Source organism: Trichomycterus rosablanca, chromosome 13 (assembly GCF_030014385.1).
Source record: "Trichomycterus rosablanca isolate fTriRos1 chromosome 13, fTriRos1.hap1, whole genome shotgun sequence".
In the NCBI taxonomy this organism is placed as follows: Eukaryota; Metazoa; Chordata; class Actinopteri; order Siluriformes; family Trichomycteridae; genus Trichomycterus; species Trichomycterus rosablanca.
Genome location: NC_086000.1, coordinates 15,535,658 through 15,563,143, shown reverse-complemented (window position 1 = coordinate 15,563,143; position 27,486 = coordinate 15,535,658). Strand labels below are relative to the sequence as shown.

General features: G+C 38.5%; 1 protein-coding gene across 1 annotated transcript; it reads left to right on the top strand.

The window, feature by feature from the left end:
* On the top strand, positions 1 to 27,486 carry crip2 (cysteine-rich protein 2). The gene is made up of 8 exons (XM_063007078.1): positions 1 to 127; positions 14,621 to 14,715; positions 19,791 to 19,848; positions 21,992 to 22,126; positions 22,369 to 22,437; positions 22,540 to 22,634; positions 24,786 to 24,843; positions 25,078 to 27,486. The coding sequence occupies exons 1-8, from the start codon at positions 85 to 87 to the stop codon at positions 25,143 to 25,145; spliced, it is 621 nt and encodes a 206-aa protein (XP_062863148.1). The 5' UTR covers positions 1 to 84; the 3' UTR covers positions 25,146 to 27,486.

Genomic DNA, 27,486 nt, shown 5'->3' with positions numbered 1-27,486 from the left:
TTTATGGTCAGAATTCTTATGAATTAAAGCCAGTACAGATTTCTGAGTCTACAACTATTTTGCTTTTAGAAAGAGAAAGCGACCATGGCATCTAAGTGTCCCAAATGCGAGAAGACAGTGTACTTCGGTAAGTTTATTTATTCAGTTTTCTTTAAATGAACCGATTGTTTTGGATCATAACTTACAATGCTTGTCTAGATCATATGTGATGCTTTCATATGTGTTGCCATGAATATAAAACTAGTTTGCAATGTACATCAGGTTAAGTGTTAGGTGCATGCTTGTAAATCAACCTGATCAGACTTTCAGCTTTTAGTAAATGGGATCCAGCGGTGGATGTATTTTATAGCTCCTCATTCTGTAATTACCCATTACCACAACCCTCATCCAAAATGTTGACAAGTGGTGTGCAAAACCAAAAAACCAGACCAACCATTATAATAAACCATTATTATATTGCATTTGGTTTAATCAGACTTAAATAACCTAGAGGAGTTTTGATTCTCACAATATGCTTAGAATTGTTAAAACAGTTGCATCACATTTAAAATGCATTTTTTTAAATGACAGAATTTAAGTATTAATAAATATATGAAGACAATTAAAATGTTACATTTTTCAAAAGTCTATTTATTTAATAAATAAGCATTAAAACAAACATTTGCATTCCATATTTAGCAAGTGTATGTCAATATTTGCTTATTTGCTCTTAATTAGTATTATTTCTTCATTCATTTATTCAATCGTTGTTTATTTAGCTGGAATAAACACTGGACATGGCACTTATTAGTCATGGAGCAACACTTGGACATTTATTTACTCACACCAATAAGCAATTCACACTGGTCAGTTCACATTCTGTATGTTTTTGAAAGAACATGCAAAACTTACACACAGTAAACAGAAGTAAAGTTTGAACCTAGGTCACGTCAAGTCAAATTTATTTATATTGTGCTTTTTACAATGGATATTGTCTAAAAGCAACTTTACAGAATCCAGGACCAACAGACAAAAAAAAACCCCTATTGAGCAAACCGAGGGTGACAGTGGCAAGGAAAAACTCCCTTAAAATTACTGGAATACACCTTGAGAGGAACCAGACTCAGCAGATACCCATCCTTTTTGGGTGGCCTGGAGGATACTTTAAATAAATAGGATTTACACAAATCATACAAACACAAAATTAAATTGAACTGAAAGTTGTAACTAGCAAAACCTGTAACCTAGGTCACCAGGACCCTGGAGCTGTGAAGCACCCACTCAGCCATGCCACTGAAACACCCTATCTAACTGTAGTGTTATGTAAACCGATTTGCCACCTTCCTGATTTCTTATCTTTCTTCATGTTTGCTTCATTTCGGCTGATTTTGATATTTAAACAAAGCACTAAGAAAGTGTAGTTTCCAAGTTAAAAGTTATTAAATTATTTAACCCAATTTAATTAAAAACTGGGTTTAATTATGGATTAGACATGCACATCCTTAATTACTGCCAGCCTGTTAGAGCTATTTTTTTCAGAAATGTGAAGTAGGCTAAGAGGTCCCAAAAAGCAACACACTATGCCTCAATCTAAAGAAATTCCAGGGGAGATGAGAAAGAGAGCTGTTAAAATAAATCAGTCTGGGAAAGACATTTCTAAAGCTCTGAGACACCGGACCGCAGTAAAAGCCATTATCTCTCAAAGGAGAAAATTTGGAACTGTGGTGAATCCTCCCGGACGTCTCTGGCTTACCCCAGTTCCTCCAAGAGTGCACTGACTACTCATCCACTAAAACACAAAATAACCTAGATGATCATAAAAAATGCCAACTTTGCTTGCCATAGATCAGTGCTTATGATTCCATGAGACTAGCAAAATAGTATCCATCAGGGACTTGCAATGTTAAAACCACTGTTAACCACAATGATCATAGAGTCTTATCTTGCATTTTAAAATATTGCTCTGGACTGTTAAGGTGAATGTTATGAAAGACATGGGTCGCGCTACATTACCATTAAGCTAACACAGCATTTCATGATAAGAACATCATATTTAGAGTCGAACATGATGGTAGTGGTGTAACGTCAACTTTGGTGCTTTAGGGTGTGAGTAAATTGCTATTATTTACTAAACCTACCAACCAGAAAATCATAAGGAGCAAGTCCAGTCATCAATCCGATATCTAAAGCTTGAAGAACAATTGGGTGAAGCAACAACTAAACACAACTATCAGAAGCACAAATAGCCCAGTATAGCTAGTTCCCTAGTCAATGCTGATATAAACCAGGTTAAGATGCTGTGGCAGGACTTTACATAGTCATTGCTATCCAATGGGGCAAAATTAAAGAAATTTTGCAAACACGAATGGACCAAAATTCTTCTACAGATGTTGCTAAATCTGTTGCTGCTTCAAAGTTTAGTGGGGCAAGTTTTATAATTGTTTTTTCATGTTTAAGATGCTGACCATTTAAAAAGAGAGGCAGTCATGTAAAAACTCGTTTTTTTCAATATTAGTCAGTTATTATGGGCTCAAGCACAGAAGGTGTGAGTTATAGCAAGAGTGAGGTTCAGAAATAGGAATATCCTTAGCATTATTTAGTCTCGTTTTCATTGTTACATTCCAGGAGCAATGAACAAGAACTGTGATTTTTGAGCAGGTCCAGTTTCGAGGTGTTCCAGCATAAGGAATCAACACACACCTGTATACTCATTATCAGATAAACAGCCAGTGTTTGACAGTTCACAACAAGCTCTAATGATTTCTCTGCAGTATAACATCTCTTCATTTCATTTTTGCAGTTTTCCCATTTTTAAAGGCCAGCTTTTGACATAATTCATGTTTTTGTGCTGTAATAAAGCCATTACCATGTCTATATTTGCCCTGCCATTAGTCTTTTAGTGCCTGAAATGAAGTTTCCACTGCTATTGTACTTTCCTTTAATACATCTTAGTAACTGCCTCCGGTCCAGCAGAGCATGACCATTCATTATCCTCATGCTATTTGACCTGATCTCTTTTTATTTAAAAGGTGAATAGAGGTGTTTGGTATAGTGTCTGTGCACTGAACAGTGATTAATCTAATTAACATATTCTTCATATTGCATGAAGCTCAGACACTAAACAGTAACTTATGCCATCTGTAAAGCTGTCAAGAAAATAAAATCAATTTGGTAAATGGAAGTACAATTTATAATGGAAAATGTAGCAAGTGTGCAACAGCTATGACCCATAAGTAATCAAAATAAAACGTTTTAACCAGCCAAATTTCTACACCTGTAAGAAATTGGATTAAGCCTAGTGTATGCACTTGCAAAACTAAGTCAGTTTTTTATTACAAACTATGTGGCTTATGGCTGTAGGTTGTGCCATGCTGTCAATGTCCAATTTCTGCTTAGCACTTTCAGCGTCCACCAGTACAGCATGTACTAATGAGCATATTGTTCCTCTCTTCATGGTTCAGGCGGTGATTACACTTGATTTTCCATGGCCCTGGACCAATGGTTTTGCCTGCGTCATAGATCTGGGCAGAATCAATTAAAACTGGATGCTAATTTTAGCGCGGGGCTGAAATGCCAGCTGTGGTCAGTAGGGTGTGGTCTTATCCTCCCTTTTTGGAGCTACGCTAAACTCTGATGGTTAAACGTCTAAAGGTTGACAGCTTACCCTGTGTTTTAGATTTACCTTAATAAATTTGCATGTGTATATGTTTACTTTGATGAACAGACGAATAATACGGAGATTAAATTCAATTTGAGTCTTAGAATGTTACCCATCATCAAAATAATTTTGGGTCGTTTTATGATTTTACTTTGCATTTACAAACTTTAAACATTAGGATTGTTAATGAATGATGGAGTTGTAAAAAAGGTGGTAAAGTAGCACACATCCTCTCAATAAAACCTGTTGTTCCAAGTGCTTTTCTCAAATGTGGTTCAAGGCCTCATGCGTTTTTCCTCCAGTGTATCCTGTTTAAATTGCGAGCGGTAAGCCACTGACTGAAGCATTTTCTGTGTTTAAAGTCAACGTTCTAATACACTGTGTATCCTTTGATTGCTTAAAGATGCTGCAACTGTTCAAACAGCTGGACAGCTGTTGTATGGGTTGGTGGAAAATTGCAGTTTTAAAATAGAAGGCACATAGAGCCACATTCCACTTACATTTTCCATCTTCAGGGCTTTCTTTACATCATGACTAAAATTAGTCAGGACTAAAATAAATGCTAGAATTCTTTTATCCAAGTTATTTCCAGTATTTTAAGCTTGCTTTAAAGTATTGTAGATATAGTATCAACAATATATCAAAAGTATTTGGACACCTGACTGTGAGCTTGTTGGACATCCTATTAAAAACAAACAAAAACAAATGGCATTAAAACTGTGACCTCTGTGTGATCTTTTCAGCTATAAAAACAGACACTCTTTTGAGATGGCTTTTCACACGACTTTAAAAGTATTTATTTACTATATTAAAAAATTTTCTTAGCAGTGTGCTAGTGAGCAAATTAATCAACTTGGCTGCCTACATTATTTAACAATGATAGTAAGTAGAACTAAATACAATGCAATAAGTCTTTAATGTACCTTACATTTATGGTACACTTTATAGACAAAAGTATTGGGACACTCTTTCTAATTACTGAATTCATGTGTTGTGCTCAATAGGTCAAAAGAGAATTTGTATGGCTGGGCCCTGATGGTCAAGACAGCCTCAATTTATATTACTGTTCAGTTGGGCTGAGGTCAGGACTCCGAGCAGGTCACTGGAGTTTCTTTAAACCAAACTTTTCATCATGTCTTTTTAGACCTTGCTTTGTGCACAGGAGCACGTGAATGCTGGAACAGGAAACAGCCTTCCCTAAATTGTTTTTAGTCAGTTGGAAGCATATACATTCCTTTATATGATTATATTCCTATTATACTAGCAAAACTGCTAAGAAAATGCTTATAATCCAATACATTTGCTCCTGTGGTTCATAGCTTTTGTTTTAGCTCAATCCTACAATTGGAGGGGATTATTGGAGGGGCTTGGCAATTACATTGGAATGCAAAATGGTGGGGGGTATTTAAAAAATATGTATTTTTTTAAATGCAGAGCTACAATGTAGTAATTGTGGCATGTGAAAATGTAAGAACACCTTACTAAGTTATTAACACCTTTGACTGAATTGTTGCAGTGTTTCCTGTCACTGGCAAAACCCAAAAACTTTGGCCCATTATATCCAACCCTTATAGTTAACAGGTAACATCAAATTGTTGTTCATCAAATTATTTTAAGCACACACTATATGGATAAATGTATGTGACACCTCCTATTTATTGAGTTCTGCTGTTTCAGCAACACCCACTGTGAACAGCTGTACACAATCAATAATCTAAAATAATTTATGTGCATCTTTATGGGGACAGCTTCTGTTTAAACCATGACTGTGCCTATGTACAAATTGAGGTTTATTAAGACATGGTTTTTAAAGAGGAACTCCATTGGCCTGCACAAAGCTTTGACCTCAACCCTATCAAACACATTTGTAATGTTTTTTTTTTTTTTTAAGTAACTGCAAGCCAGGACTTCTCATCCAACATAAGTGTCTGGGTAGGGGGTAAGCTTATAGTGGTAGCCTAGTGGGTAGAGCTTTGGGCCATCAATCGGAAGATTGTCTGTTCAAATCCAGGCTCTGCTGTGCAGCCACTGTTGGACCCTTGAGCAAGGCCCTTAACCCTGTCTGCTCCGGGGCGCCGTACAATGGCTGACCCTGCGCTCTGACACCAAAGCATTTTCTTATATTAATGCTTATGGTTTTGTAATGGGAAATCCAGCAAGCTCATTATTATGCATCCACATACTCATACTGTTAATGAAGTGTTAATTGGATTATTGTAGCCAAAGACTTTATGTTATCAGGCTATCAACCAAAGACATCTGGCGAAAAAACCCCTCTTGAATTTTGACGCTCTAAATGTGGCCTCTGTATTCTGAAAAGATCCAGGCACAATAGGGACACCAGCTACTTTTTGGAGTAACATTTTTGTTTTGGTTGTAGACAGGCTATGCAATAAATATGAAGGTCAGTATAAATGCTGCTGACACACCCAACGAATGACTTTCTTAGGCTTTTCTACTAAAATTAATGAAGTGGAATTAATAAAACATGCCCACTACTTCTGGAATTGGGAGGGTGTTGGCCATTATAAAGTTATGCCACTGAGGAAACCATACTTTAACTAGAAACACAGTGGCCCTTTTCAGCAGTTTTCAGGGTCATTGCATCAGCCTGTGTGAGCTCAGCCAGCCAGCACATCTGGACACCAGAATTGATCTAACACAACCAGTGCTACTGGCTCCCAAAAATCAGAAGTCAGTGATAATTGCAAGTGAAGACTCACACTTAACCGAGACATTTGAGATTTGTTTAAACAACCAACGCAGGCCTCCTCAACGTACTTAACGCCAGGCTTGGTTACCTATGCAACCGTTGGTCAGATGTTATTTTAAGCAAAGTGTTCTGCAAATAGACATGGGATGGAGAGGAAACAGTGGCATGCCTCACACGTTTGAAGTTGATTATACTTGCTCGCTGTATTCATGTGTTGTCAGTCTCAGTGCTCAGTGTTTTATCAGGAGTGTTAGTCACACTTACTAAAGTACAAGGCCAATGGATCATTCAATACCACTGCCCTATCACTAAACTGGCCCAACTGGCATGCATGCAGAACGGAAGTAGTTAGTTACGATACTATACAATATGGTTCATGAAAAATACGCTATGCCATCCGAACAGATGGATTCATGGCAACATACCACTAAAATGCTTAAATAAACCTTTTATTTACACAGGCTTATAATGTGGCTGCTGTATTTCTACACTGGACACAGAGATTAGTAAATCATAACATGAGCTCAGCTATACAAAAGTTATTGAGCCGGTGATGAAAGTCAGTGATTACACAATCTTAATGAGGCGAAGGCAAAGAAAGCAAACAAGTAATGCATTCCACTTGGCCTCTTGTTTTTCCTCTTGTTTTTTGGCAGAGATTTATTGGGGGTCTTACTCTCTACTGTACAGACAGCCCTTTCTCAGAACCTACTTCTAAGAAAGGACATCTGTAGTTGACCAGTGCTGTTATCTTTCCCCTCATTTTCATTACACATTTAATCTAAAGGAGTCCTTGAAGGTTTGTGAGTATAACTGTTTACGCATCTCCTAGCTTTATAGTTACTTTTACATACACACATTATCACACTCTTACACATCTCATTTCATTCTGCCCTAACCCCCCCTCTTGCAGCTGTGCCTGTGGATGTTTTTTCCCATTTAGCCACAAGAGCAATTGTGAGGTCAGGCACTGATGTTGGATGATTAGGCCTGGCATGAAATCAATCCACTTTATCCAAGAATTGTTTAGTAAAGTTAAGCTCAGGACATGCGTGAATCGTGCCAAACATTCATCCACACCAGACTGGTTAAACCATGGCTTTCTATTGGAGAACTTAATTCTTCAGGTGCAAGAGTTGCCCAAACACCTTCATATTATTTCCAAGAGAAATAATCAGTGGCTGTGTCCCAGCACATTACTTGTAAGCTATATCTACTATAAGTTAGTGTATGGTCAATATAGTTAAAGTACTGGACTATTGCTAGGAAGGTCACTGGTTCATACCCCATCACTGCCAAGACCCTAAACAAAGCCCTAAAACTTGGACTGCATTATATTCCATCACATTTGGATAAAAATGGTGCTAAATGACTTAAATGTCAACGTCAATAACACTAAGTGAATCTGTCTAGTACGAACAGTGTGGTGTTTGGATTAGTTTTGTAGAAAAAAATCTAATAAAAAATGTATAATATAGCTGCTCAGGTGGCGCAGCGGTAAAATACACTGGCACACCAGAGCTGGGATTTCGAATACCTGGACTGGGTGGCAACATGAACAACTATTGGCTTGTTGTTCATACAGGGAGGGAGCTGGATAGGGACCTCATAACATATGCAATTACGACCTCTGCTGGCTGGTTGATGGCGTCTGCACAGAGTTAAGGAATAATATGATCGGGGTGTGGCTTTCCGTACACAAAGCTGATTCACGTATGAACTCGCCTTGTGCAGGTGAAAAGATGCAGTCGGCCACTTCACACGTGACGTGTGTCAGTTTGCTCTCCTCAATCGGGGCGAGGGTCAGCACCAGTAGAGAGGAAGCATAACGCAAATGGGTAAAAAAAATTGGTTGCGCTTAAAAAAAGAGAGAGAAAATGCATAAAATTTTTTTAATATACAGAATATGTTTTAAAAAGCCTATAAACTACACTGTATGACCAGAAGCATGTAAACAGCTGATCACAAGTTTGTTAAGCATTCTGTATTTCAAAACCATAGATATTAAAATGAAGACCACGTCTGTAACAGCCTCCACTATTCTTTAATGATTTTAAAGGGTCTGTGTGGAAATTTGTGTGTATACGAATGAGTACAGTGCAAAACAGGACACAAACGCATATACAGTGTTAACAGCAAATGTAATTCTACCTATTCTAGTGTGGCCTATCTGAATTGATTAAAAATAACAGTAAAATACAGTTATTCCTACTGTCCCTGCTATGAAAACAGTCAGAAATTTGTTATTTTAATGAAATGTGTCTGACAGGCTGTGGATTTAAGTTGAAATCTTAGACTAACAAGACCTTTCACTTCTGCAAAAGTCCAGTCATTAGGGGAACCTGAATGTTCTGTTCCAAAAATATGCCAAGTGAAGTTGGATAAGAGCCCGGGGATGTCAATCCCTTACATTGTATTAGTTGGCAAATTGTTGAACCTAATAGTTAATCAGCTTAATGCAGATGCAAAGAGCAAAAAAATTTAAAATAAATATAAAGGATTTGTTCTTGAGCATGGGATGACTGAGCGATTAGAATATTATCATAGTGTACAAAGCTTGGTGCAGTTAACTTTAAAACAGAGCAAGTGTTTTAGCCACAATGTTTTATTTCAGTGCTTAAATTTAAAATCATACACTAACTGCTTTTAAAACCATTTGACTGCATACGGCTGATTACAAAGAGGTTTGTTTGTTTATTAGGATTTTAACGTCATGTTTTACACTTCGGTTACATTCTTGACAGAAACGGTAGTTCCTCATTACACAAGGTTCATCAGTTCACAAGGTTATTTCGAACAGTCATGGACAATTTTGTGTATCCAATTCACCTCACTTGCATGTCTTTGGACTGTGGGAGGAAACCGGAGCACCCGGAGAAAACCCACGTCGGACACAAGGAGAACATGCAAACTCCACAAAGAAAGGACCCGGACTGCCCCACCTGGGAATTGAACCCAGGACCTACTTGCTGTGAGGTGACAGTGCTACCCACATAGCCACCGTGCCACCCGATTACAAAGAGGTACCTGGGCTGCCATGGACTACACCATTTAGATCTTGGGATACATATTTAAATTTAAATCATTCAGCAGTGCTTTTTGCTGAAGACTGTTCCAGTATAAAAGTGGTGTGAAAGAGGCAGCCCTCCTTCTTCTTCTTTAAGATCCTTTACAAATTTAAAATCCTTTAAATATTGTGTGTGTTAGGGTCTGTGTGTCTGTGTATGTAGAGTTTGTATTTATATCTAACAGGTAGTGTACAGTTTTTACCTCACAAATGAAGTTTTTCTCACTCATTGTTTTCACTCTCTGACACAAGCACCAAACACAACGTACTAAAATTAGAAAATAAAGGAGATCTGTGCAGCTGCCGGCCAAAAATAAATGTCTACACTGTCTTGGATCAAAGTAAGACTGTTCTAGTAACTGAATGAGCTAACATTCTAACTAAATTGATGAGGCAGTAATGACAGTACGGAAACCCAGACCCAGTCTCTTGTCTCAGTCTCTTTAAATAGCAGCAGAATTTGTAATTGAAAGTCTATAGGTTTGTTTTGGTCTGTTCTTTGTGAAACAGCACAAACACATATAGGCAGAAAGCTGATTCCTAGGCTGCATTAACATGGAGATTTTTGGTTTCTGTCAAAAAGCATTTTAAAAGTTGCTGGTATATTTAGGTGTAGATTCTTTTACCCAAACCAAAATTGAATCTCAGATCATATTCTATTTATTAGATGATATTAAAAATAAACAATAACAGCAGTAACAGCTGTGTTCTGATTTTTTAAGCATTTAAGCAAGTAGAGAATCATGTGGATGGATGGAGACAGCCATAGATGCTTGTAATTCAGCATCTTTTGAATAGCAGACATTGAAGATTAAGTCAGATGAAGATGCACATTTAAATCAATGTACAAAAACATCAGTTTATATTTCTTTATTACTTTAGTCTATAATGTTGGAGAGTAGGAAATAGATTTTAAGTGCTTGGGCAGTTTTGGATGAGCGCTGATGGCAGTGATTACTTTCTTTTTTATTTCCTTCAGTAATCTCAGTGTCTGATTAGTTAATGGATGATTGCTTGAGGTGCATTCCAGCAGACGTTCAAACCTGGTCAGCTTTTTTTAATAGATAACAGAGCATCATTTTGAGGCACGTCTATGCACTAGTGCATAGGATCCTTCACTTTAAAATCAAATGCATTTTTGCCAATGTAGAAGTATGTCAGTGTAAACACAGCCTTAAGCCTAGTGAGTACAGTACAGCACAGAGTGTTGAGCATTGTAACTAACTGTACAGGTGACTGCTACAATACTGCAGAAACAAGAAATACTAAAACAAAACATCTGGCTGGAGAAATCTCTGCAGAAGGCAGGGATAGGCTAGTTTGTTTTTTCAACCATAGCACATGATCAAGGCTCTGTGAAAGCGTAAGTGAAAAAGCAAACATAAGGATCAATATCAACACAAAGTATTCAGTTATCATATCAAGTGTTTGGTGTCTGTAAAATGCACCACACCATTTATATTTACAGAATTTAGCAAAAGATTTTATGCGAATACAATGCAAGCAATTGAGAGTTAAGGACCTTGTTTGGAGGCCCAACAGAGGAAACTTGGTAGTGGTGGGGCTTGAACCAGCAGTCTTCTGATCACTAGTCCAGTACTTTAACCACTAAGTTACCACAAAGTTATCACAACACAGAATAAAACATGATGACAGCGAAGTGGAGCACTTATTTAGATTATGGGTGCAGTTTAGTGGGTAGTATGATATTTGAGACACAGCAGCTCGCGGACAGCAGTGCCTTTTCTTTATACATATATACAAAGCTCAATTTAAAACGGCATGTCAGTAATACACTCCTGACACTAGATTTTCTGCTATGTTGTTCTATTCTGAATGTTAGAGTTACGAACGGTTTACCATATGAACATTTCGGGTTACGAACAATCACGTTTCAACTTAACGTATGAACAAATTTCGGATTACGAACCGAAATTTACGAAACACGTGACGTCACGAACAAGTTGACTCTGAGCGTCTTTCTCTCTCTATATATATACACAGTGAGTGAACATTCGCACAGCGGACGGTGTTTTTTCGGTGTTTTCAGAGGAAGCGCAGAGCTGAGAAACATTACATTTGTTGTTGTATAATTACTCCTGCCAGTAGCTGTCACTGTGTATCAGACAGAGGGGTCAGTGAGTGAGGGAGAGGAAGAAAGTCCGCTGACTAAAATATTGTTTTTTTTTGTGCAGTTACACCTACAAAATACAACACTATTGAAATAAAGAAGGAAATAATAGAGAAATATGAGAGTTGTTGTTTCTGGTAAATACTGTACATTTTATATAAAAAGAAGGAGATTTATTATGGTGTATGAAATGTGGTGTGTGTTTTATGTACAGTGCAGTACTACTGTGTATTTTTATTATTATTTATTACAGGAATGTATATTCTATAATTTAAGATTTAGGGGAAAATATACTTGTATTTATAACAAAAAGACAATTTAAGACATTAGAGAGGTTAGGTAATGGGGTGGTTTGGGAGGTCTGGCCCTTCGAAACCAATTAAGTTCATAAGTCAAGGGTCGACTGTACATCATTGGCTGTTGGTTAGCGCCTCTAGTTACTGGGGAGGACACACTACATCATGGATTATGGCCAATTTTCAACATGCTGGAATAATCGAGTCATGATTTATGCATGTCAAATTTAGTCACTAAGATAAGATTCTGGAACCTTTCCAAAAGTTGTTGGCATAAATGTACATAATGTATGCTAGGCAGTATGTCAGCATGTCTTCATGCACTGCCATATTTTTAGCAGCAGTTTATGCTTCCTGAAGCTCTCTGTGCCCGATTTGTCTGCAGGCTAAGTAAAGCTTTGAACTGTGATATAGTTGCTGCGATATGTAATATGCATCATTATGTCCTCTTGCTGAAGTGAAGCACTCTGTGATTTGATACTTTTTGTTTTACAGTGGAACTGATTATTTAGAAAGCTCTTTGCTTGCGGTGAAACTGAACCCAGCTGCTCTAAGCTGGTTCCCCTGAGAGGGACTGAGGGGGCAGTTGAAATAGCAGACTGAAAACAATACTCTCTCTCTTGGCGGGAAAGCCAGGGAAAAGGGGAAAAGCCAGAGGAAATGGCTTGCCCTCTTCGGCAGATTGTGCCCGGGTCCGATAAGACAAGGAGTTTCCTTTGCTCCTGCATGATTTCATTCTGCATTGTGTGGAGGAGATTTATTTTTGAAAGGACTATACTTAGGGCTGGAATTCTGTCTGATGAAGCCACATGGGACACAGTCCTGAAGGGGCAGGAAACAAGTAAAGGAAATATTAGCAGGGTTAAAAAGGAACGAGCAGGTGACCATTGTACATCCAGCTGCAAATATGCAGCAGCCACTGCTTTTCCTTTTTGTGTACATCAACACATAAGAACCAAAACAAGGGCGTTTTCCTGAGTTTTACCTCACTGCATTGTAACAAGCACAGAGAACTGACACTTTGCACGGTTTCAAGAACCTTTTTAGTTGGTGTTTAAAAAGCTACCCAGAATGTTTTAAGTGTTTGGAGCTTAAGTCAGTTTCTGTACACACTATGACTAAAATAGGTGCAGATCTAATTTATCCAAATAGAGTTCAATAGGGTGGAGATCACAGCTCAGTGCAGGCCACTGGATAGGCCACAATTGGAGAAGCAACCCATTCAAACCACTCGATGCTTGATCAGGTCGATATCACAGCTGAAAATCTGAATTTGAGAGCTCAAGATCTCAGCGGTGGTGGGGTAGCACTCTAGACCCCTGCGCCACCCAAGTATTCCACCATTAGCAATTTAACATGTAAAAAAAGTAATTCAAAGCAGTCACATAGCAGTCAAAATGCCGCCACTTTTTTGAGGCCGCTCAGGTGGCGCAGCGGTAAAAACACATGCTGGAACCAGAGCTGGGATCTCGAATACATCGTATCGAATCTCAGCTCTGCCTTGCCAGGTGAGGCTGAGCGGCCACATAAACAACGATTTTACTGTTGTTCAGATGGGCGGGAAAAAGGGGAGAAAATGCATAAATGAAATATTTTTTAAAAAATGCCGCCACTTTTAAATAGCATCAGTGTCAAACTTTTCTGCAGCTAATGCTAAGCCAAGTCATCTCCTCCTCTGCATAATATTAGATTGATTATCTAAAAATTATAGTCTGTGTTCATTACTATGTAAGCCAGTGATGAACCAGAAGGGTTGTAAGGAAGAACATGGTTGTCAAGTCAAGTCAACTTTATTTATATAGCGCCTTTTACAACAGACATTGTCTCAAAGCAACTTTACAAAATCCAGGACCAACAGATACATAAACCCCAGATGAGCAAGCCGAGGGCGACTGTGGCTTGTTACAAGGTTGCTTTGGCAGTGTCACATTTTTTTAGACAGTTTATTATTTGTGATTAGATAGTATTTTACAAAGGAAAACCTGAACAGACCTTAATAATTGGAAGATCTTGAACTTAGCTGCTGATTGCTGGGTAATTACTATTTTGCATTTCTAATTTATTATACAATTTCAGTGTTCAGTTTATTAACCTTAAACAATTTAACATAATCACCATAAGACATAAAAGAGTGCAGTAAAATACAATCCAAAAATGAATCCAAAGTAATAATAATATTAAAAATAATGTATTTCAAGCAGAACTTGCCTTTAATATTCAGTATGTTTTCTAAACAAGTTACAGGTTCAATCCTGAAAATTACCCATCACGATTAAACACATACTACCTGAGTGCCCTAAATACCAAAGGGAAAGAAAACTTCTTCATAGCTGGAACAATGAAAGATCCTTTAACCTTTCATTGTTCAACTTTTAACCTTGAAAAAGCGGAAAAGCTTTTGAACTTCATTGCAATCACTAAATTAGGAATACACATATAATATCAGAGACTACCTAACGGACACAAAGCACCCACATAAACCTTTCCTGCTGTGAATGTAACTCACAAGAGTAAACACAGCGTTAAAAGATAGATGGATGGATGGATGGATGGATAGATACAGGTTCTCTGTTTTCCCATTTTTTTCTCTAGTTAAAAGAATCCCTGTACATATACATAAGCACAATGCACAACATGAAATACCACAAAGCAATACAGCAGTGAAAGTAACATTTACTAGCCAGTGAATAGTCAAATATTTATGTCTGTGCCTTTTTTCTCATCTCTCTTTCCTTTCCCACATTTGTACCCATTTTGTTCTCGGTCTGTCCACTAGCTGAAAAGGTGACCTCCTTGGGGAAGGACTGGCACAAGTTTTGTCTGAAATGTGAACGCTGCAGCAAGACCCTAACATCGGGAGGCCATGCTGAGGTAAGTGGGATGTCAGTGAGTGAAAACAGTGTGAAAAAGTTTACTAATGGCTCTACAGGGCTCACATATCATCTATTTGCACAATGGTTGAGAGAGGTACTATAGTTTGTGGACAGTACATATTTACAGTATGTAACAAACTACTTCATAATTGGTTGTGTAGCAAAATGTATTAGATATTGTTCCATTAGATAGATTGACATGAAAATGATCTACCCCTACTGGTGTGAATATAATCATGGTGTAGGCACAGTGTAAAACAACTAAATAAATAAATATTGTTCTTTAACTGTTTGAGGTTTTCCTAAAACATAACTTCAGGGACCCATGATGATATAGACTATTTAAAGTTATGGTTTAGTTTCCTTTTTCTCCAGATTTTTAGCGCGTCCAATTTTTACCCAATTGCTTTATGCTTCCTCTCTACTGGTGCTGACCCCCACCCCTGATTTAGGAGAGCGAACTGACACACATCCCCTCCGATACGTGAGCAGTAGCCTACTCCATATTTTTACCTGTACCAGCCCTTCATATGAGTTCATATGAGAATCAGCCCTGTGCACGAAGAGCCTCACCGTGATCAGCATTATTTCTCTACTCTGTGCAGACGCCATCAACCAGCCAGAAGAGGTCGTAATCCCTATCCAGCTCCCTACCCTGTATGAACAACAGCCTAACGTTATTCATATAGCCTACCAGGCCAGCCAGATGGCAGAGCTGAGATTTGACACGATGTATTCGAAATCTCAGCTCTGGTGTGCTAGCGTATTTTACTGCTGCGCCACCCGAGTGTCCACCTTTGCTAAAATCTTAATACCCTCTAAGGAAGGATTCATATATGTCTGCAAATTAATTATAACAAACACCTGCTTCCACAGCAAGTCTTCTATTTGTTAGAGATAATTGTTGCTATTTTTCACTGCTGCAAATTGATTCTCACCAAAAGAATCTCATCCCTTCTCAGCATAGACTCTTTAAACTGTATGGTAGGAATCAGCTGTTTTGTGAATACCAATGCCTCTGAGGTTCAGTGGCTGGTAAAAGATTGTTCCATCTGATGAGACACTGGGCTTTAGTGTCTTGCCAAGTGACATGTAACACTGTGTGTGGAATGCAAGTGAGGTGTGGAGCTGGACTCAGTTTTTCCATTTAGTTTTCATTCAACATTTAAATGAGGTCTTTCAGTGAGACTGCAGTATATTATAAATAATTAACCAAATAAAGTAAGGACACAATCCATTAAACACACCACAGTCAGCTAACTTTGACTCATGCAGTTATGAACCAACACTGCATTTTAATTACTATTTTAAATCTTGGGTTCACAACAGGGCTAGAGTCTAGCACAGTGTGGTTTTAATGTATAATGAAAGCAATTAATAATAAAATGAATTTCTAAGACCCTGTTTGTGTCACCTTGAGGGATACAATAGTGAGTGAGAGTACAATACGGTGAGCATTTTCAAGCTGACTAGGAGATTTAGCTAAAAATTGGCTGACACTGCAGTTTTATTGCCAATTTCAGCTATATTTTGTACATTGAGAATTTATGTTGGTTTTGCAGCTACATACCTGCATAACTGTATTAGTTTCATCATGTAAACAGTTTACAGCTTCTCATGACCTATTTCAGCCTTTTGACTATGATAACTCTTGCTACATCTTACCGATACAACCCTCCACTGCTGACTGAGGAGCTTCGCAACGGACACACACCCCCTTCGACACGTGTGCAGTTCCGACTGCATCTTTTCACCTGCAAAAGGCGAGTTCATATGCGGATCAGCCTTGTGCACGGAGAGCCACACCCTGATCAGCATCATTTCTCCACTCTGCGCAGGCGCCATTAATCAGCCAGCAGAGGTCGTAATTGCACCAGTTATAAGGAACCCTGGTCGGCTTATCCCACCCTGTAAACAACAGCCAATTGTTGTTCAGGTAGCCTCCCTGCCCAGCCGGATGGCAGAGCTGAGATTCGATACGATGCATTTGAGATCCCAGCTCTGGTGTGCTAGTGTATTTTACCGCTGCGCCACCTGAGCGGCCTTGCTACATGTTAATAGCTGACATACAACACATAACACACTGCCTATTAGCACTTAACATTTTAAAGTTTAGGGTGCGAATTTGTTGATCAAAAATCAACAGAACTGAGGTTCTCCAAAATTGCACCTGCTATTTTTTCTCTTCAGATGTTTTTCCCTGTGGAACAAATGGAAACTAGCTGTAAAATCTGATCATCAGTCCTGAACTTTCATGTGGTTACTCTTTTTTTAACACATTCATGTGGAAATTTACATACAAAACCTGGAACCTGGTGTGACCAGAACTTAATCCTTGTTATTATCAGGTGTTAGAAATAGCTGGACTCAAGTATGGGAATCAAAATAGAGCTTGATAAACATAAACACAGTTGCTCCACTTGATGAATACTGTCCCATTCCTTCTCCTTTCTTCATTATCCTCCTGGATAAAAGCAGGAAGCATCTGGTACGATCCTTTTTCCGGGACTAAGACTACTGTGGTTGCTGCACAGAAACATGGGTCCTGGGAACCTCGGTTTGAACCTTGCTTCCAATCACTGTCTGCAAGGACATATGGGTTCAATCATGGCGTTCAGTTAATGTCTGCAGAGCTTGGCTTCTTCTGTCAGTGACACAGTGACACAGTGACACAGGCTTCCTTTAGGTTTATTTCCACCCCCCAAAAAAACATGTCTGTAGGTGTATTGGCTACATATTTACCACAACCCAGCATGTATCATTATACTGTATATAGGTCTGCTCTGTGTCAACAAATCATGGTTATCGTGGGTTCCGCATTTATCCTGGGTACAATGCAAAAAACACAAATTAGGGGCAATTTAGAAAACCCACCTATTGGCATGTGTGAACTAATTGGAAGTGATCCTAATTATTTGGATGGAAACGCATACTAAAACTGAAGCTAAGAAATTAATGTGGGTCTCTGGAGTAATATGGCACCAGTACAACCTGCTGTTCTGCAAACAAAACAAATGTTGATGTTTAAAAGGTTAATCACAATTTTTTTGAGCATCAGTGGAGATTTATTTTAAGTCTTAGATAAAATCCACCAGTGCACTTTAGAGATGTTTTGTTTGTTTAGTGATTAAAGCCTAACATGACTGCCTGTGGGCTATCCTTTTTTTAAAACTTCACACCTGTGTGGAAAGTGTACTGTAACACCTCGTTGATGAATCTCTGGTTATCATCCTACATACTGGGATTCATACAGACCCGATGGGCGTATGATGGGGAAACATTGGCAAAACCTGAGATATCAGGTTGTGGGAAGTGAGTGGGCTGAGCTAAATCCTCTCACTGGTATCTGCAAAAAAGGAGGTTTGGCTCTGCTGCTACATGGATGTGTCTGGCATCTGAATTACAATCCCTGCCTAGAGTAGTCATCTGAAAAAGCAATGCCAGTAAAATACTAATTCAACCTGTTAATTTGAATCTCAGCTCTGCTGGGCGTCTATGCGAACAATGATTGGCTTGTTCACAGGGAGAGTATAAGAGGGGATTCCTCATGACTAAGGTATTTACAACTTCTTCTGGCTGATTGATGGTGCCTGCAGAGACGGGGGATAATGTGATCAGGGTTGTGACTGTCCGTGCACAAAGCTGATCCACATATGATCTCGTCTCGTGCATGTGAAAAGATGCAGTCGGTTACTGCACACGTGTTGGAGGGGGCCTGTGTTAGTCACAGTTCTCCTCAGTCAGGAGTGGAGGTCAACATCAGTGGGGAAGCAATGCATTCGGGTAATTGGATACGACATGAATGGGAGGAAAATTGGGGGGGTGGATGCAAAAAAATTGATTATACAAGTACAATATATGTGCACAATTACTTGAAGACTTGGGTGTAGTTACAGTACACTGTATAGCCAATAATATGTGGACACCTGACCATGAGTTTGTAGGACATGCTATTCAAGTCTTGTAGGACGGGCAGTGGTATCTCAGCGGTTAAGGTACAGGACTAGTAATCAGAAGGTTGCTGGTTCAAGCCCCGCATCTGCCAGCTTGCCACTATTGGGCCCTTGAGCAAGGCCCTCAACCCTCAATTGCTTGGAATGTATATTCTCAGTTGTAAGTCGCTTTGGATAAAGGCGTCTGCTAAATGCTGAAAATGCAAATGTAAGTCTATAAAGGCTCTTCTGGGAAGGCCTTCTAATAAGTTATGGGTATTTGTGCCCATTTAGAAAAGAAGAACTGTGTGAGGTTAGGCATTCATGTTGGATAAGAAGACCTGGCTTGCAACTGGTGTCTCAATTTATGCCAAAGATGTTCAGTAGGGTTCAGGTTAGAGCTCTTTGCAAGCAGTGTCTTCATGTATCTCACTTGGTGCACAGGGGCTTTGTCATTTTGATCAATCATTAGATGGACTGTCCACATAATTTATATGCATTTCTTGTAATAGCTGCTCCTTTTCTCAACCCTGGCCATGTAAGGTGGTATTACACTATCTGCTTAGCTTGTAGGCTACTTGTGCATTTCTCCACATTTTCCCAGCATGCCTTCTACAGGGTCATTTTAGCTTACCCTTTCTCTTATGTCATCCTGACAACTTCTCATAGCAGCCCAATATATGTTCCCATGATGAGTACATCCCAGCATCTAAACACACACAGTTTCACTGAGCTGAATATTACCCATATCCAAGGCGTGCACACACGCACACACACTTCGCTTTATGAATCAACAGAGACTGTGCCTTAGTAACTAACCACCGAAATATCGAAAACAGGAGCCAGCTCTAAGGAATAACAAGCCTCTCTTCAGCGTTTAAACTCAAGTGGATTAGTGGATTAGTTCTTTGTTTACTACTTTAATTTATACACATACTGAGCCTAAAATGGAAACCGAACATCTAGCCATTAAAAGCCATGACATGAAAATGTTCCTTCAAATCTATGAAAGTGAATTAAGGACTTTAGATACAAGCACACTTATCTTCTGACATCCATCTATATTAACATCAAGTAGAAGTTGCCAACTTGCCATGTGTTTCAATTCATACCTTTTCACATTCTTATTCCTTTCTTGCAGCATGATGGGAAGCCTTACTGCCACAAGCCGTGCTATGCTGCCCTCTTCGGGCCAAAAGGTGAGAGCTGAGTTACTGTCTGTCTGGCTCAAATAACTAATGAGACAGAAAGATTCCACATAGGACTTCACTACAGCAGCAGCAACAACAACAAATAATAATAATAATGAAGGTCTTAAAATAACCTTTTAAAATAAAATAAAAGTAAAATTTTAAAAAGTTGTTCTCAACTTGTTTTAACCAGCATTAAACCAGTGCCAGCAATTAAAAAATAGTTTTAAACACAATTTATTTTATTGAGATATGTACTGTCTCATCTATGAAGAGCTACCACTAATAAATGCATATATCAAAGATAAATGGCAAAATAAATGGAACACACTGAACACAAACTTAAAGAGATACACCCAAATGTCAACAACAAACCAAGGACACACCAAGAAAGGTGTCTTGACCAAGTCTCACACACAAGATATTGAAATGGACAACCCAGAATAACCCACCAACACCTGATAAAAGGAGAAAATACATCTACTTGCGGTACTTGCCAAACACCCATTACAATAAAGCACAGCCTAATACAGGGTGTCCCAAAATGAACTGACACTTTAATTTTTTAATAAAACACATTTTTTATTTGAACATTAATAATGTTTATGCTTTATTTTAAAGTGAAGACATGGAGGTTATGTATGAAACAAAACATCTGACAAATGACCGCCTCGACCGTGGCAGCACATGTTCACTGTTTTGATGAAATTTTCCATGACACGCTGACATAATTGCTGAGAATTTCTTCTTTGAGGTATTCAATGGATTGTGGTTTGTTGGTGTACACTTTATCCTTAAGATAACCCCAAACAAAGAAGTCTAACAGCGTCAGATCACATGATCTTGGCGGTCAATTCACATCACCATTTTTAAAGTGAATTTTTACAATTTCTACACGTTGTTCGATTGTGTACCTTCTCATGATTTAACCTCAACGTTTACTAATGACAGCAATTTAAAAATCTCTAACTCTGGTTTTGCTGCAAAAAAATGGCAGCAAATTTTAAATGTCAGTTCATTTTGGGACACCCTGTAGAACACCCCTTAATACGTTAAGGGAAGGCATCAACCACTCATACCAACTCATAGAAAGAAATCCTTACTCAAGAAAACACAAGAGTACTAAGGTATCTTGCAATAAAAAGTGGACTCAAAATATAAACATACTGAAACATAACATCTAGCATGCCATAAATGGCACAAATACATACTGAACATAGCGTCAAATCCAAATAAAATACATTAAATAAAATCTGTAAGGAGCTATTGTGCAGATCTTTTTTTAGACCACATGTAAACAGTGAAACTATGTACACTGATCTTTAATGACTAGGTACTTTCCTGCAAAATGGGAGATGATTTGTCTGTGAATTCTCAAGATTGGGAAACAGTGTGCATGATGTATGGTTTTAGAAAAGTACAGTGGCTACACATTATTTTATTAATCAGTAAACACACTAGGGGGCTAAGTGGGTAGCACTGACGCTTCACAGCAAGAAGGTCCTGGGATCACCCCAGGCGGGGCGGTTCGGGTCCTTTCTGTGCGGAGTTTGCATGTTCTCCCCGTGTCTGCGTGGGTTTCCTTCGGGAGCGCCGGTTTCCCCCCACAGTCCAAAAACATGCAGTCAGGTTAATTGGAGACACCGAATTGCCCTATAGGTGAATGTGTGTCTGTATATGTGTGTGTATGTATGTGTGTGTCTGCCCTGCAATGAACTGGCGCCCCATCCAGGGTGTTACTGTGTGCCTTGTGCCCATTGGAAAGCTGGGATAGGCTCCAGCACTCCCCCGTGACCCTAATTGGATAAGTGGTTAAGATAATGAGTGAGTGAGAGTAAACACACTAGCATTATTAAAGGTAAATGGTCATATTGCCTATACCTATTAGCAAAAAAGGCGGTTTAATGCCAGATAAAAAAAAAAAATCATGTTATTGCATTACTTTATTGATCAAACATCAGACAGAATAAGGAAAACTGGAACAGTGATGTTACAGTGTCTGTATTATGCAGCACATTCAGTTGTCACCGCAAAAGCAATTATATGAGGCAAGGAAAGAGGCACTTTTTGTGTCTTTGTTTTTCTTTCCACAATAAAGCCTTCAATTAAAAATATTTTTTTATAGTAATTCTAGTATTTCTATGTTTTGTAGGTGTGAACATTGGAGGAGCAGGCTCTTATGTGTATGAAGCACCAGTCAATGCAAACGAAGGCCCGACCACTGTGGACTCTGCACTCAATGTTGAAGAGAAGAGGGTCCCAGCATTCAGCAAACCCCCTTCCAAAGGTACAAAAGAAACCCACTAAAACTGCCTTTACTGACATACTGTGTTCAGGTGTATATGTTATAAAGCAGTGCCATTATAAATCATGAGTCAGCTGATTAGCTAGTCATGGTGGGTGTCTCAGTGGAAGCCCATTGATAGGACAATTGTAAGACCAGCGAGTCCAGCTTTTCCCACAGCTCTCTCAATAAAGAGGTTCAAGTATACATCTGTGCTGATTGGTTAAAACGTTTTCTCATTTCAGCTGGAAACTTTACCACCTTTTCTGGAGAGGCCAACATGTGCCCTAGGTGTAACAAAAGGGTCTATTTTGGTATGTTTGTGTCTCTTGTTTTTCTGTCTTTCTAAAATATGGCAATGTGATGAAAAGTCTTAATAACAGGAAGCCTAATAAAAGTGTATTGTGTCATGGCAGCTGAGAAGGTGACATCTCTGGGGAAAGATTGGCATCGACCCTGTCTTCGCTGTGAGAGGTGCAGCAAGACCCTCTCAGCAGGCAGTCATGCAGAGGTGAGGAAAATCATGACAGCTTAATGTAATCGCAGCTGTTTTTCTTTCAACAGTGATGTCAGTCAGAAACGGGCTTAGCTGAAGGGTCACGTGCATGGTTTTCTATGGGCACTGACTGGGGTTAAACATGGAGGGAGGTTCTAGCAAACCTGTATGAACTCTAGAGCTAAGTAATGAGAGATTTACAATTACTGCTGCACTGTCAAATTTTTTTAATTGTTTCAATATTTCCAATGACAATAAAATATGTGCTTATAGCAAAGTATGTCAAACGGCTGAGAAAACAGTGCCTGAAAAAGACTGATCTAAACAATCATGATGGAGATGTGCCTCTAAACGTCCCAGCATTCCTATAATGCAAATCGTTCCCTAATGGCGAGCATTGTGGGCTCCACAACTAAGCAAACTGTTTTTAAAGCTTGCATTTGGTTGAATTTTGGCTTCTGTGGTTAGAAGGCACAGCAGCAGAGCAAAACTATACAATCATATAATGTTAGCTATTTATCAAAGAAGTTTTTGTGAGTAATATAGATTGAGGCGTAAGTAAAGGTCTTTTGAAAGCATGTTTTTAACATGACCAGCTGAAGAAATGTAGAAAAAAAGTCCAGCCTGGGTTGTGTTTTTCACTAGCAGTTTAGTAGCAACACACATGCTTGGCAGCAAGCCGTATACATCTTATCACCCACACATTGACGAGTGTTGTGCCACCTAGTGTGGTGTACGGAGAGACACACCCACTCTTTCCTCATCTCCGTGTAGGCGCCTCTAATCAGCCAGCAGAGGTCGTAATTGCACCAGTCTGACAGAGAGAGACCCATATCCGGCTTAGTCCCGCCCATCTGAACAACAGACCAATCATTGTTCATGTAGCCACTCGGCCTCAGCCGGCAAGGCAGAGCTGAGATTCGATACGATGTATTCGAGTTCCCAGCTCTGGTTGCAGTGTGTGTTTTTACTGCTGCACCACCTGAGCGGCTGTTGTTTAGTTTTACATTTTAAGAATTTAAGTAAGAATTTATCCATATAAAAAAAAAAAAGAGTTTGGTTGTAACACTGTTTGCTGAGGAAATAAGTTGATCTGGTTTCATATTAGGGCTGGGCTTATTCTACTGTCATAAGTACATAGAATATATATATTTTTAATTTCACCATGTATATAGTGAAGGTTGAGTACTATAAGCTTTGCTTGACCCCACAAAATGACACAATATATGATTGAATCAGTACGTGTGAAACTGTTGCAATAAATACAATTTGTATTGTTTATTTAATATTTAAGTATTGTACAATTACCCTTAACCCACAGGTCTGATTTTCATCATAACAAAAAGCAGTTTCATTTTGCAAACTTTTGTGCTTTACTGTGTCATATGAGCGTATTTTCCATACAATGAGGTTGCGGCCAATTTTGAAACGATCAGCCCTACATAGGGCACACAGCTGATACTATAATTAGATTAGTTGTGTTTGCCACATTTAATGCTAGGTATATAAAATGTTATATAATATGTTAATAATGGTATATTAAATTTTGCAAAAATGTAACAGTTAGGGAATGGCCCATTTCCTTCATGACCATGCCACTGTACACAGTATGTTTGGTGTGGAAAAACTTCAATGGCCTTTTATAATGATTTGGAAGCAAGTTAAGGTACTGAACTATTAGTCTAAAGGTTGCTGGTTGCCACTGTTGGCAATATGCCTTATGCAAGGCCCTTTACCCTTAATTTCTTGTATAGTAGTTGAAATGGATAAATGTGTCTGCAATATGCCATAAATGTGAATGTTACCAAATGAGCCCTAATTTTCACAGACACAGTGCAAAATCTTGTGAAAAGTCTTTACAGAGGGGTGGAGGGTAGAGGCGGTTATGGTTGAAGTGAAGAGACTTGGGATGTCCATCAAGTTCATGGTCATATAGTTAGAGAAAGTGTACAAGCGTCTGATGAGCACCTGAATATAGTATAGTTAAATAGCATTGTGGATAATGTAGTTCACGGAAACTGAAGTGAAAATAGTACAAAATGTCAAAAAAAATCAAACAAATCAAAGGAAAATTCCAGTCTAAATAACTGGCACATGCATATTTATAATGTGTTTGTGTGAGAAAGATTACTTACATTCTGAAATATGGTATGTTGTTTTTTTCAGCATGATGGCCAGCCTTACTGCCATAAACCGTGCTATGCTGTGCTCTTTGGACCAAAAGGTACAGGAATTCTTTACTCTCTAGATGGAGCTCTTCTCCTATTCAATTTTCTTATTGACTTTTTAGATGATGGTATTGAGCTTAGCTTTAAACAGAAATAAATATTTACTTATTAGTTATTATATGAATGCTTGTATTGCATGTTTATAGTTTTACATAATTGATACATTTTTCTGTATGTGATTGTGTCTTTTGTTTTAGAATGTGTAAACTGATCCTTTCTTGTGCTTTTAGGAGTAAATACAGGTGGTGTTGGCAGCTACGTTTATGACAAGGAGGTCAACAATGAGACCCAGCCATGAGCTCGCACGAGCAATGCATCACCATACTACTCACTACCCTCATCATATGCTCTCACACACATCATTCCCCACATATTCAAGCTTCCAGCTGTGTGTACAGAGGGCAATGCTACGATGACGTTCCTTTAACAACCTAATGCCATATACATCACCCTTTAAGCCTTTAAGCTGTGGTCCCACCAGGTTTTTGTATGCAAATTCATTCATTTTAATGCAAGGCAGCCAGTAGTTTTGCATTCCAGACTTCAAATGCAAATAAATGTTCCAGCAGCATGCAACATTCAAATGTTTTGAACTTAAACCAATGAATTTGCGTCATTGACCAATAGCAGAAACAACATTTCTAAATTGACCTTTGTAGGGCGGACCTTTTCACTTCAAAAGTAAAATGTTGTCTATTTTGATGATCATCCTTACAAAGGGCACTTTGATGTGAGGCCGCCCTACATGTAGTAGATGCTATTACCCAAAGTGATCTCCAGTTGGGACTGTATACAATCTAAGCAGTTGAGGGTTAAGGGTTTTGCTCAAGGGCCCAACGGTGTTAACCTGAACCAGTGACCTTCTGATTACCATTCCAGTACAGGAAAGCTATGACTTCCCATGACTGTATACGACTAGGCAGTTAAGCTAACAAGCTAAAATATTGAGTTTAATGTCAAATTGTCTTTACCTTTTAAACATTCTAAGTAGACTGAACTTGCTTATAAGGGAAGGTTGATACTGATAGTGTTTAATGAGTTTGAGAGACCACTTAAGTTGTTAGTCTGACCACCATGTTCCAATAATTTGTACCAGTAATTTATGTAAAGCTTTAAATTCCTTTTATATGTCTATATATGTTTTGTTTTCCTTTGGGGAGGGAATTGCCGAATAATTCAGCAAACAGCTGCAAACAGACTTTAATGCTGAGTGAAACGTAGATCAAAGTTCAAAGAGTTTTATAACTGCAGGATCTGGATTCTAACAACCTGCTGACTGCAAGATTGGTTATACCCCTTAGCTGCTTTACCCAGGTGCAGTGTTAAAGCAAGTCCATAAATCTACAAAGTATTCCAAGGCCCAAGTTTGGCTGCCTTACAGCATTCCTAAGTCAACATATACAGTGGATATAAACACACACCCCTGTTAGTTTGTGAAAATCAGACAAAAATAAATCATTTCAGCACATTTTCCACCTTTAATGTGACCTTTAATGCCTTACTGTGGTTATGGTGTTCTTTCAGTGATGCATCATAACACCATCAGACCGTAACACATTTTCCCACATGATTTTGGCAGACTTGATGTAGGTTTTTGCAACATGTAGCCGGGCTTGGGTGTTTTCTTGCCACCCTACCCCACAGCCCAGAAATATGAACAGTGTGAGAGATTGTTATCACATGTAGTACTCAAACAGTACTTGCCAGAAATTCCTGCATCTCCTTTAATGATGCTGTCGGCCTCTTGGCAGTCTCCCAGACCAGTTTTCTGCTTGTCTTTTTATCAATATTGGATGGACGTCCAGTTCTTGTTCAGTGTTGTTTCATATTTTAGCCACTTGTTGATGTAATGACTTCATAATTTGTAGGCTCTTTACGCACCATGGCTTTTGCTATACAATGCAACCAAGTAAATGTCAGAATCCTACTAGAAGAGCTGAACTTTATATGGGTTTAATCAGAGTCACTCTAACTGATGGCAGGTGTCACTGACTACTATTTAACATGAGTCTGAATGTGATTGGTTCATTTTAATTATAATAGGGTGTGTACACTTTATTTTAGTTTTTATTTTTATATTTCCTCTCTAAATGATTTCAGTTTGCCTCTTAATTATTGCACAGATTATGGGTCACATTAACAGTGAAAATAAAATGTTTTATCTTGTCTGATTTTTTACATCACAAAAACCTGGCATTTCAACAGGGGTGTGTAGACTTTAAATACACTGTATTACATTACCAGCATTAAAATGAAGGGAAAATATTATTTTAATTAAAGGAACAAGTAAGATCTGATAGATGGCAGAGAAAGCTTGCCTGGCATTGTAATTAAGTAGCTTAAGTAGTATTCATTTAACAGATTCTGAGGGTAGTCTTGAAGACAAAATGTATTAATAAGCTGATTAATGTATTATGGGAGGTTTAAATAAAAGAGAATTAGCAGCATGCTGTAGGCATTAATAGGGAATAGCTGATAGCTTAAATGACAATGCATTGTTATGGAATGTGCCTAATGATTTATTGCCACATTGTTGATTTATTTCTTGTAGTTAATAAGATATTTCAATGATATTTCAGTAAGTTGTGTTGTTTCCTTTTTTAAATAGCAATAAATGTATTAAATATTTCCTTCTTCTG

Bases quoted from the DNA above. Each gene is read 5' to 3' on its own strand.
- crip2 (XM_063007078.1), top strand. From the start codon at position 85: ATGGCATCTAAGTGTCCCAAATGCGAGAAGACAGTGTACTTCG. The intron at 22,127-22,368 runs GTACAAAAGAAA...TTCTCATTTCAG, and splicing joins CAGCAAACCCCCTTCCAAAG to CTGGAAACTTTACCACCTTT. The intron at 22,635-24,785 runs GTGAGGAAAATC...TGTTTTTTTCAG, and splicing joins CAGCAGGCAGTCATGCAGAG to CATGATGGCCAGCCTTACTG.